Source organism: Colias philodice, chromosome 22, assembly GCF_061535455.1.
Source record: "Colias philodice isolate Cphi_HAF_F1 chromosome 22, ilColPhil1 Martin Lab GWU primary, whole genome shotgun sequence".
In the NCBI taxonomy this organism is placed as follows: Eukaryota; Metazoa; Arthropoda; class Insecta; order Lepidoptera; family Pieridae; genus Colias; species Colias philodice.
The window spans coordinates 4,657,107-4,670,395 of NC_143107.1; the positions used below are offsets into that span (position 1 = coordinate 4,657,107).

The 13,289-nt window shown below is 34.7% G+C and overlaps 2 protein-coding genes across 3 annotated transcripts in view; one reads left to right on the forward strand and one right to left on the reverse strand.

The window, feature by feature from the left end:
• The window catches only part of LOC149478422 (multicopper oxidase 3-like), a 96,761-nt gene that overhangs the window by 24,136 nt on the left and 59,336 nt on the right, over positions 1–13,289 (forward strand). The window lies entirely within an intron of this gene.
• Positions 1,261–6,195, reverse strand: LOC149478423 (uncharacterized). The gene has a single exon (XM_089709180.1). The coding sequence runs from the start codon at positions 6,193–6,195 to the stop codon at positions 1,261–1,263; it is 4,935 nt and encodes a 1,644-aa protein (XP_089565306.1).

Here is a 13,289-nt window from a genome sequence, read left to right on the forward strand (position 1 = left end):
AATGATATAAAGTTTTCTAAAAAACATTTTTCTTAAAGTGAACGGTTTTTGAGATATCAGCTCTCAAAGTCGTAAAAAGTATGTCCCCCCCCCTCTATTTTTATAACTACGGGGTATAAAATTCTAAAAAAAATAGAGGTGATGCATGCTAATTAACTCTTTCAACGATTTTTGGTTTGATCAAAGTATCTCTTATAGTTTTTGAGATAGGTTGATTTAACTGTAATTTATTATATTTGCTGCTACGGAACCCTTTGTGCGCGAGCCCGACTCGCACTTGGCCGGTTTTATTTTAAATAACCCAGCTGTTGCTCAATGCAAGTGCGACATCACCGTAAAAAGTTGTCTTATAAAAGTCTGAATGCTCTTTTATCATTTTTAATGGTTTCTTCTGCTACTATGAATTTCCGGGTTATTTCGTCCAAATTGTGGCATTCTCTCAAGTAGCCGAGGTCTTTTTAGTATCCCCATTGAAACAAATCAATGGGGTTTAGGTCAAGGTACCGTGGAGGCCAGTCTTTAAGGCAGGCGTCACCGGCGCATGCGCAGGCTGCAACGACCAATCCATCTTTCAGGGTATCTTTGCTCTGAAACCTGGCCTACACGGTCCCCGGACATAAACCCTATTGATTTTTTTCCGTGGGGATAGTACAAAGACGAGAGACTGCCACAATTTGGACGAAATAACCCTGAAATTCATAGTAGCAGAAGAAACTATTAAAAATGATAAAAGGGCATTCAGACATTTAAAAGACAACTTTTTACGGTTGTCGCTGCGTACACTGTCACTAATTCACTATACTTGGATTCACTAATAAAACACCACTGCTGTTGTAAGGCATTTAATTTATCAAAACACAGTATACATATGATATTACAAAAACAAAACACTAGCCAGATATAAGTTCGAACAATTCTAACGTGGCGCCATCTAGTTTGCGATAAGGAACTAAACGTAACTCAACGACGGTATTGAACATCCCGCCCACCAAAAGCACCTAGTGCTTTTCTAAACAAAAAGAAACATAAAGAACAATTCAGTTCAAGAGTACATTTAACCTAATAAACACAAAGTAATTCTTATAACATCTCAACGTAAACAATAGAAACTCTTATTACATACATCTAAACTCAACGTAAACAATATAAACTTGAGAGTGAACTAAAACAATATTGACTTCTAAACAACAACATTTTTCAATGTAAAAAAATAGGAACTAAAAAATACTGCTACATTAACTCTATACAATAACTAATGAGCTAGGCCTTTGGCAAAATGCATAACTTATTACAAGGACGTTTACAAAGACCGTTCTTAGTTTTAATTGTTACAACTCGGGTAAGGTTGTCTTTACCCGGATGTTTTTCAACGATTTTCCCTAATAACCATTTAGCTGGAGGAATATTGTGGTCCCTTATAATAACAATATCGTCAACGTCAGGTTCTGTCTTTTTTGAAAACCATTTGTACCTATTATTTAACGTCACTAAATACTCATTTGACCACGTCTTCCAAAAATTATTAACCATCCGTTGAGTAAGTTTCCACCTTTGAAGACCTGTGAGAGAGGTCTTTGAATAATCGCTTTCAGGAATTAAAACTAATGGTTCACCGACTAAGAAGTGCCCAGGTGTGAGAGGCATCTCGTCACCTGGATTTTCACTAATTGCAGAAATTGGACGGGAGTTTAAGCACGCTTCTACTTGGGTCAACACAGTTGTCAGTTCTTCGAAGGTAAGTATTGCGTCTCCTACTATTCGTTTCAGATGTGTTTTCGCTGAACGAACACCAGCTTCCCACAGCCCTCCAAAGTTAGGCGCGTATGGGGGTATAAAATGCCAAGTGGTTCCGTCCTGGGTAAGTAAATTAGCAATTTCGTCGGCCAACTCAGATTTCGCTTGACACAACATTTTACGCAGCTCTTTATCCGCACCAACGAAATTAGTCCCATTGTCGCTGTACAGATCGCGGCAGTGCCCTCTTCGAGACACAAAGCGTTTGAATGCAGCTATGAATCCAGAACTGGTAAGGTCTGACACAGCCTCTAAGTGGATCGCCTTAGTCGCCATACACACAAATAGGCAAATATAGCCTTTATAGGATTTCGATCCTCTACCAGGCGAAAACCTAATATCTATGTACCCGGTAAAATCAACACCTGATGACCTAAACGGTTTATCCGGAGTCAATCTAACCTTAGGTAACTGGCCCATTAATTGGTTGTTATCCTGGCGAGAATAACGTAGGCAAGTCATGCACTCTCTGTAGCACTTCTTCACCTTTTCTCTAAGTCGTAAGATCCAAAATTTACTTCTCAAGAAGTTTATCATAAGTTGTGGACCCCCGTGAAGTGTTCTGTGGTGCGCATCCAATATTAATAACCTAGTGAGATGAGACTCACTGGGCATTATTAGAGGATGTTTCTTACTAAACTGCACAGAAGACAGTTGTATTCGACCGCCCACCCTTAGCAACCCTTTTTCATCAAGAAAGGGTGCAAGAGTGTGCAGTGGACTTCCTTTAGTAACACTTCCGGCTCGAGACATTAACTTATTAATCTCATCTTCAAAATATAGTCTTTGGGTAGCTTTTACAATTATATCTAATGTAGTGTTCATTTCATTGGTCGTAATTCTTTTATTAATATCTCTTAATTCTTTAGGTTCTCTCAGTTTTAGGAATTTTCTACAGTAAGATAAAACTCGTAACATTCTAGTTAGATTTGAAAACCGCTCCCATATAAATTCTTCTGCAGATCGAGTCGTATTGGTAAGTACCTTTAACGGTCGTACTTCAACATCAGTGTCAACATCTAAATGTGTACTATAAACATGGTTTTCGTGTAGGCTCTTAGGACCATGCCACCAAAGATCATAATGAACTAGTTCTCGAGAGGATATACCCCTAGAGGCACAATCGGCTGGATTTTGGTCTGTGGCAACATGGTTCCATTGATCACTATCCAAAACAGTCAAAATCTCGGAGACCCTGTTGCTTACAAACGTCGTCCATCGGTTGGGTTCTCCACGGAGCCATGCAAGCACTATGGTCGAGTCGGACCAGGCAAACAACTTATCTTTAGGTACCTGCAGTACTTGTGCAACTTCAGAAATTAACTTGGCAGCCAACAACGCCGCGCATAATTCCATTCTTGGAATGGATATCTCTTTCTGAATTGGGGCGACTTTAGTTTTAGATGTGACTACATTTACGTGAATATTACCTTCGGTGTCCATGGTTTTCAGGTAGACGACAGCAGCATAAGCTACCTGAGAAGCGTCAGCAAATACGTGAAGCTCAACTGGATCATCATTCGTTGTAGAAAGCCACCTAGGAACAGCTATACCTCGAATACCATCTAATTCTTTTCTAAAATGTAGCCATTGGTTTAATAATTCTGACGAAAGATTTTCATCCCAATTCAATCCAGATTTCCACAACGTTTGCATAAAGATCTTCGCTGTAATGAGGACAGGAGCAACCCAACCCAGAGGGTCGTAAAGTCGCGCAATATCAGATAACACTTTCCGTTTGGTTACAGGCTCATCTAACTCCGGTAAATTGTAAGTATACTCAAATTTATCTATGTTTTTATTCCAGGAAATACCCAACACCTTAATTGTATCATTGATCTTGAAAATAAATGTATCCTTTGAAGATTGATTATCATTTTCGATATGATTCAGTAATTTTGGACAATTACTGCACCACTTTTGGAGCTTAAATCCACCTTTAGACATTAATTGATTCATCTCTTTATAAATATCTATAGCTTTCTCTTCTGAATTACAACCGGTCAACAAATCATCCATATAAAAATCTTCAAGTGTAACTTTTGCGGCAAGTGGATATCTCAACTCTTCATCTCGAGCCAATTGTTGCAGTGATTTAACCGCCAAATACGGTGCACAAGCGGTACCGAAGGTAAGTCGCGATAGCTTAAAATGTTGTATGGGTTGTGATGGATCAGCCCGCCATAAAATTCTTTGGAAATTTGAATCATCTTCATGTACCACTATTTGTCTATACATCTGTACGATGTCTGCCACAATACAATAAATATGCGTTCGCCACCTCATTATAATGTGGCGCAAATCTTGTTGAATTTTAGGTCCAACGAGTAACGTGTCATTCAATGATACGTTATTATTCCCCTTGCACGACGCATCAAAAACAACACGAAGTTTGGTAGTTTCCTTGTCTTCCCTTATCACGGCGTGATGAGGTAGGTAAAAGGAAAATGGATACTCAATATCCTCCTTACTTAAAATCGGTTCCATGTGTTTCTGATTCTGGTAGTCGACTATAACTTTCTCATATTCAGCGTGCAAGTCAGAATTCTTTTTAAACTTTCTTTCTAATACCTTAAATCTCTTCAAAGCAACTTCCTTGGAATTCCCGTACACACACTTTGGATCTGGCTCCTTAAATGGCAATCTCACTACGTAACGACCTTCTTCATTTCTTGTAGTAGTACTCTCATAAATTTCTTCACATCTGATTTCTTCCTTCGTAAGTTTCTTTCCTATTAAATCTGGTTCTCTTTCAATTTCCCAAAACTGTGTCAAAATATTATCTTCTCTTACCTGTAAATGTAAATTTACTACTCTAGGATTTGATTCTTCATTTTCTCCTACTCTTCCAGACAAGATCCAGCCAAGATGAGTATTCTGTGCAATAGGACCGTCATGCATGGGATGTTTCAAGAAACCACTCAACATTATTTGACTGAAAATATCTACTCCTAAAATAATATCTATCTTACCAGGTGAACCATATTTGGGATCTGCTAACGGTAGATTACTGAGCTCTGGCCAATCAAAAATGGAAACCTTACTCGACGGAAGAAACGATGTTAAAGATGGCAACACAAATGCATTTACTGAAACAGAAAATTCATGATTATGTAGTGATTCTAACTCGAATGAAACAATGTGCTTAGATTTAAGTTTACCATCACCTACACCAGTTATTAAACCGTTTATTGGTGTACGCTTAAGACATAAATATTGTACAGTACTTTCGGTAATAAAAGAGGCCTCAGAGCCTTGATCTATTAATATTCGCGCAGTTTGGATGCAGCCATTTGGGGATTTAATTCTAGCTAATGCTGTAGCTAATAGCACTTTGACTTGATGTTTATCTTTCGCAAAATGAGCTACTACTTTCTTATCATACTGGCGATTCTCATCTAAACTCGTCGGTTGGTGGGTAGTACTCGTACATGGTTCCCCAGACACAGGGGGAGGATCTCTTTCTATATGCAGCAGGGTGTGGTGTCTTCTGCCACAACGCCGGCAACACGTCGACTGGTGACAGCTCCTCACGTTGTGGTTGGATGAGAAACAATTGAAGCAAAGTCTCTTGGCTTGAATAAACTCATATCTCTCTTCGGGAGACTTGCCTCCAAATTGTTTACATTGGTATAATAAATGAGCATCTGAACAGCATACGCAGACTTTACTATTTTCTTTGTAAGTATCCTTTTTACTATCTTGTATAATATGAAACGCCTTTTGTCTTGTTTGCTTAGGACTTATACTATTCTTCATGTTTTGTTTTGATTCACCTACTAGCATCTCCAATGTTCTAAATCTGCTTTCCAGGAAGGTTACGAGCTCACTCCATTTTGGGATGCTGTCGGTTTGAGATCGGCCAGCCTCGGTCTCCCACTGGCGGCGGGACTCTAAATCTAATTTTGAGACTATTAAAAAATTAATGATCGCATCCCACGAAGACACGTCAATATCTAAATTCTTTAGAGCCTTCAAACATGCCTCCGTGGTATCGATAAGATGTTTGATTGCTGTAGCCGACTCGCTAGACATAGGCTTTTGACCGAACAAACGTTTTAGAATCTCATTAACATTGAATCTTTTGTTATTATACCTGCGCTTCAATCTGTCCCACGCCTCTTCATAATTTGTATCAGTAGTCGATAAGCTCCTTAATAAATTCTCAGGTTCGCCTTTTAAACTACATTTCAAGTAATGCAACTTCTGAACCTGGCTTAAAGATGGATTTCTATCGATCAAAGAGACAAACATGTCGTGGAAGCTCTGCCATTCTTCATAATTACCCGAAAATGTGGGTAACTGTATTTGTGGGAGCTTCACTTCACTACCTGCACAGGTGACGTTCGATGGACTGACTTTAGAAGAACCCGCTGAGCTGGAACCAAGATCAACTTTCATTTTTGATTTGTAACTAATATAAATTTCTTCTAGGTTATCATAGATCTCTTCGGTAAAATAGGGAGTTTTTTCGCGTTCCCTTTTTGATGCAACTGATATAATATTCAAATGGTTCTCGGTAAACTTCTTCCAACTTGCCTCCAAACATTCTAATTTTATTTCTATGTAAACGTTTGTCAGTCTTTCTTTTGGGGACTTTTTATAATTTGAATAACTTTTATTTATTTGCTCATGTATCTCTACTTGCTGAGCAACTAATGGATCCATTTCTTCTATCTTTAATTTTATTCAAAATTTTTCTAAGTCCAAAGTGTATACAAATTTTTATGAAATTTTTCTAAGTCCCATATGCATACAAATTTTAATCAAATTTTTCTAAGTCCCATATGCATACTAATTTTTATCAAATTTTTCTAAGTCCAAGATCCATACTAATTTTTATCGAATTTTTTTTAAGTCCAGTATTTAATCAAATTTTTCTAAGTTAATATTTAATCTAATTTTTATAAGTCCAAGTTATCACAACACTGAATTTTTACAAGTCTTTATTGTCCACTTAGTTCACTTTACTCACGGTTTTTACAAGTCCTTTATTCCATTAAATCCCGGGTTTCGGCACCAGATGTCGCTGCGTACACTGTCACTAATTCACTATACTTGGATTCACTAATAAAACACCACTGCTGTTGTAAGGCATTTAATTTATCAAAACACAGTATACATATGATATTACAAAAACAAAACACTAGCCAGATATAAGTTCGAACAATTCTAACGTGGCGCCATCTAGTTTGCGATAAGGAACTAAACGTAACTCAACGACGGTATTGAACATCGGTGATGTCGCACTTGCACTGAGCAACAGCGGGGTCATTTTAAAAATTTCTGGTAATTAAACACCTTGTTATTGGTTTTAATTTGTTTTTATTAATCATCATGTTAATTCAATTTTTGCACTCACCAAATTTAGATTTAAAATTTTCGATTGAAGCCTTCTGAATAATAAAATGAAATTTTCAGGGTAGCTACCTGATAGATAGAGCAAGTTTTTAAAAGCAAAACGGAAAACTTTTTTTATGTGATTTTATTTTTTTACGGGCCCTTGAAGTGGTGAACATACTGGGTAATTTTATCTTTCTTGGCATTTAATTCTTTTTTTTATTCCATTCAAAGATCTTACGATAGTAAATGTTACCATGCTGAATTGGCCAATCTTTCAGCTTAGCACACAAAAAAAATCAAGCATCTTCCGCAATAATTGACGTCACCATGAGTGAAAATCTCATCGTACTCGGCGATAGGTGAAAAATTTAAAAAAAACGTCATAACTCCGAAAATACGAAAAATCGCATAACATACATGGGGGTGTTTCGGATAGCCCTTTAGGTCATCTACCTCCCAGCTTCAGTATATCACTACTTTCTGGGACACCCTGTATATAAAAATGAATCGCAAAATGTGTTGGTAAGCGCATAACTCGAGAACGGCTGAACCGATTTCGATAATTCTTTTTTTATTATATTCCTTGAAGTACGAGGATGGTTTTTATGTAGAGAAAACGTAAATATGTACCACGGGCGAAGCCGGGGCGGACCGCTAGTTTATAATAATAATTAGTAGGATGGATAGGATAGGAAGGATAGGATGTCATTAAGAAATATCTTTACTTTTGGAGTAGGGGAGACATGATGTATCAGTGTGACTGATTCCTTTTACTTTTGAGCTCTCCTGGTGTTAGATATTTTTTTAAATAAAAATGAAGGTTAGAATTAGGGCGCGTTCCCACCGTGTCGTGACGACAGATAATCGTGTAGTTTTAAGTGTCGTGGCTTATATGTTTAAATGGAGGTGTTCACATTTAGAACGACACAATTTACTGTCGTCTACGACAGTTTTTGCAGTGACGACACTTTGTCGTGACAGTGGGAACGGCAAGCACGACAGTCGTAAAACGATAAAAAATCGTGGACGGCAACTCTATGACGTCCATTGAACTCAGGAGAGTAAACGCACTAGTAATCACCAAGCGAACGCAGAGGCGACTAGATTTGTAGCTTGCTGATGATGTGTAAACGACAAAGCGACTGCCAGGAAACGATAAAATGTCGTCGCGATCCAATGGGAACAGCTAGATACGACAGTCGCTAAACGATAAAAAATGTTGACGACAAACAATCGTTATAATGGGAACAGGTAAAGACGACAGTCGTCGAACGATAAATTAGTCGTTACGACATAGTGGGAACGCGCCCTAAGGTCTTATTATTAAACTTATTAAGTTATTAGACATTAATATAAAGTGGTGCATTTTACGTAAACGCAAATAATTCTAGAAAACAATCGTATGACAAAATATTATAATAAATCACAAGGCTGTTTGCGAATTGTATTAGAGTAAATATAAGAATAGATATACTGAGTAAATGACGTTTAAAATATTTGAAGAATTGTTTACATAAATATTACTCATGTTTATCTTATACTAAAATAAAAAGAAAACTAGTTTTTAATTAAATTCTGGAAATTTTGGGTTTTTTAGTGGGTGGTTTTTGGGTGTTTACATTTCAAGTTTACGTAAGTACCTATATTATTATTTTCTTTAAATATATTGCTTACATATTTAACTATAATGAAGCTTAAGCTGATTCATTTAAGTATATTTATTTCGATTGTTGAAAATTTTTACATTAAATTAAAACATAAACACCACACAATAAAGCAATACGCTGTTACTCATAAAAAATAAACCATAAAATACAACCGCCATATTACAATATCGTTGAAAATTACAACCAAATGAACCTACATTATGTACTGAGGAATTAGTACATAATTCGTCTTGTTTATTATATTTACAGTGATTTAAATAACAAGTAATAAAGATAAAGCTGAAACAATGTGAAAACGATGTTAGAATATTTCAATGCAATTAGTTTCAGCTATTTATTTTTATGCTTGAAACACGTCTATTGAAAATCTGAGCTATGTCGGTGAAAAAAATAATTTAAAATGATAATTTAAGTCTTTAGAACTAATATTTTTTGGTTAGTAGAATATTTTTCGTGTCTATTAGCAAGCACAGAGAAAAAATTTATATTATTTTAGAATAATTTTGTTGGACCTTCCTTAGTTTATTACCTATACTAATACATAAGAAACGAACTAAACTGGTACTGGGAACTACAATTTTTTTAATCTAATTTAACTAAATTTAGAACTAATCAAGATGGTCTAATAATATTTCGGCAAATTATTACGAATTTAAGCAATGTAAAAAATCTATGCTGTACATTGAATTAACAGTGGACAATGTCGTATACAATAGCTTGTTAAATAGTATATTTACAATTATTTGAATATGAAAAGATGTCATATTAGTACAAACGTGACAAGAAACTTATTAAAGTTAAGTCTAACCATCAATAAATAACAATTATAATTAATAAAATAATACACAATAATTATATTTTATTTATTGGCAGTAAAATGTAGTAAATATGTATTCACGTAGTAAACATTTCAGAAAACTTGAGAAATATACGAGTGGCATAAGTGTGATTACGACTGAAAATTGTATAGTTGTAATTAGTAAAACGTGTGTTAGCATATTATATGATGTCAAAGGATTTACAACGCAATTATGTTGATAAATCTTAAAAGAAGAATAATTTATATTCTATTCCTATAGTTACTGTTATATTCGTTTTGCTTTCGATTATTAGTTTTTGACAATCGTCTCTGATAAGTAAGTAAATTCACGGAAAAGCTATGCAAACTTACTTTCGCAAACTAGCCAACTAGGTACATAATATATATTATTTCAAGAAATATTCTTCCTGCGAACGAAATTTATGTTTCCCAGTCTCAGTGGATTTTCTATAGCATACAAACAAACATCTCTACATCCATTTAAATTTTGTTATCAATAATATTTATATAGGTCATATAAAAATTCAATCTTTAGGAAAACGAATTATAGTTTGGGAATTTGGGATGGTTACATTGACATTGTTTTTTAACGTTTATTATCCGTAAGGAAAACAAAATATAGTTTGGGATGTAATAATACATAATCCATAGGTACTAATATTATAAATGCGAAAGTAACTCTGTCTGTCTGTCTGTTACTCAATCACGCCTAAACTACTGAACCAATTTGCATGAAATTTGGTATGGAGATATTTTGAAACCCGAGAAAGGACATAGGCTACCTTTTATTGCGAAATATGTACCACGGGTGCAGCCGGGGCGAACCACTAGTAGGATATACATTGACATTTTATTAGTATACGTGTCATCTCTACATAATATTATGTGACCCATAAAATCCGTAATTCCCACCTTTAAAGGAAATCATAACGATTAGTACGTCTTTGGGTAACCTAAAGACGATCTGAGTATTTGGTTTATTCAGATTATTGTAATAGTAGAGGATCGTATTTATTATTATTTTTAGGTACATTGAGCTTTTAAAAGACACTTGAAGCTTAAAGATTAATTACTAGGTAACTTTGAAGAAAAAACACAAAATAATATCACAAGCATATTTGATATGGATACGTGAAAGATTTGGATGGTCATTGATTTTGATTGCAATTTAATTTCAACCGGATTTTTTGAAAATTAAACTAGATAAGCGAGCCAATTATAGCAAAACCGCATGTGCTATAACGCTAGCTTCCCGTTACACAACACAAGAAAATATAGGAATTTCTCAACGTCTAGACCGGAACAAATGATTGAATGAGTCTTCAACGATCTAGTGTTTAACTTGCCCTGTGACCTATGCGGGTTCAGTTGAATTCACAAGGAATTCGTTTGTTGCTATATGCCCTATATGCACACGTTTACCTGCTCTTTCTGTTTTGTATTGAAATTGGATAACTATAATTTAAGATTAAGTCCACATTACATGTCTTTATATATAAAAATGAATCGCAAAATGTGTTGGTAAGCGCATAACTCGAGAACGGCTGAACCGATTTCGATAATTCTATTTTTATTATATTCCTTGAAGTACGAGGATGGTTTTTATGTAGAGAAAACGTAAATATGTACCACGGGCGAAGCCGGGGCGGACCGCTAGTTTGTAAATAAATGCAGAAGCCAGAAATGCAGTTGATATTATTTTATCAGGTCAAAAGCCTATGAAACATTATAAATATAGTTAAAATGATTGAAACACACTTTAAAAGGATAAACTCATGAAATTTCAAATTATTGTATTGCTACTGATAAGTGTAGAGTTAAATTCGTCTATTAAAAATGGGTCAAAATCGAGTCCAAAGAATCAGTTACATACAAATTACAAACGTACAGATGAAACTACATGCGTGTTTAAATATGTTACGCTAAAAAAAAGTAATAAAAAATGATATAATAGCACTTAACTTTACAATTGCGTATCAAGTTTTATATTTTGAGCCTATAACATAAAACATGTACACAGTAGACACTTAAATGTATATAATTTTGTGATACTATTAACACGTACCTGAGAACCGGTAAGCTCGATGTCCGGGTTGAAAGCCAAAGTATGGGTATTCCCTTGGAGAATCCTGATGTAGGTTTTTGTCGTCAATTGTGATTACACTACATTATAACTACGGGTACTATACCTTTGCGGTATAAATAAAACAATTTTTTTTTGTTCCTTATAAATGAGTCTAGATAATTTAAAATTGAATGGTGTGGTAGCAACGTTGTTGAAATTGTGTAGATTTTTGTGACATAATTTTGTTTAGGAAACAATCATTAATCGAAAAATCATCGCCATTTATTGGAGGGTTTCATAAAATTATTAACACTTTTTAATACCTTTTTCTGAAAAGCTACAACATAGAGCCCTTTTCGCTATTACAATAATTATGAATCATAAAAAAAGTATATATTTTATAAAAAAATATATCATATTTTTTTCGAGTCATGAACATAATAATATCTAAGTAGTGAATGAACATTAGTATGCAAAATTCGTCACCACTCGTACTAGAATTCATGGTCGGACTAGGTCAGCCTATCTATGAGTTATCTAATGGTATGTTACATTACTTTTTCTTGGCCAAATATAATAATATATTCTGTTACTTTTAAGTAATTAAGGCCTTAGTTGCGTATTTTTTTAGCAATTACACATTTGATGACGGTACATTTAGACCAAACGAACATAGAGCCTAGAGCAAGAGCATTCTTTAGATGTTTTAGTGTCAACGAAAACTCGTATTCAGCGTTGTTCAGTATTAGAACATGCATAGAATCTTTTCGAACGCACTAAGAACGACGAAAGAATGCTCTACTACGTCTGTTTACACTAAAATAATTTGATATACCTAGTTGATAGTGGGGTTAAAATAAGCATTCGCTCGTTTGATCTAAATGCACCGCAAGATAAATGCATTTTAAAATAACGCGGTGAAACTGTCAATATTATTCATTAAGTTTATTAACATATTTGTTTTGAAAAAACTCTAATCTATACATATAATAAATCTGTAGAAGGGTCAATTCTGTATATTGAAAATATTGAAAAAATATATAGCAGGGGTTGAAAAAACTCTAATCTATACCTACATTTAATAAATCTGTAGAAGGGTCAATTCTGTATATTGAAAATATTGAAAAAATAAATAGCAGGGGGTGTTACTGGATCGATACCAAACCCAAATATGTGATTAAAAAATTTTGTCTGTCTGTCCGTCTGTCTGTATGTTCAGGCATCACGTGAAAACTAACGGTTCGATTTCGATGAAACTTGGTATAATTATACCTTATTATCCTGGGCATAAAATAGGATACTTTTTATCCTGAAAAATACGTAGAAAAGAAATAAATCTTAATTTTTCCGCGCGGACGGAGTCGCGGGCGGAAGCTAGTGATGAATATTTTAATGCGTGTTAACTTCTTTTGTATGGAAAATTTTCTTTGATGGAATATTCATATTGATTAAATGATGAAGAGGATAATGGGTATGTTAAAATTTAAATCAAACGTGGTTTTCTAAAGTTAGTGCATATACAAATATATATATAGTTAGTGTATAGACAAATATGTAATGAATAGAGATTTTCTAGTCAATGTTAATCTTAAGCCTTATA

Bases quoted from the DNA above. Each gene is read 5' to 3' on its own strand.
- LOC149478423 (XM_089709180.1), bottom strand. From the start codon at position 6,195: ATGAAAGTTGATCTTGGTTCCAGCTCAGCGGGTTCTTCTAAAGTCAGT.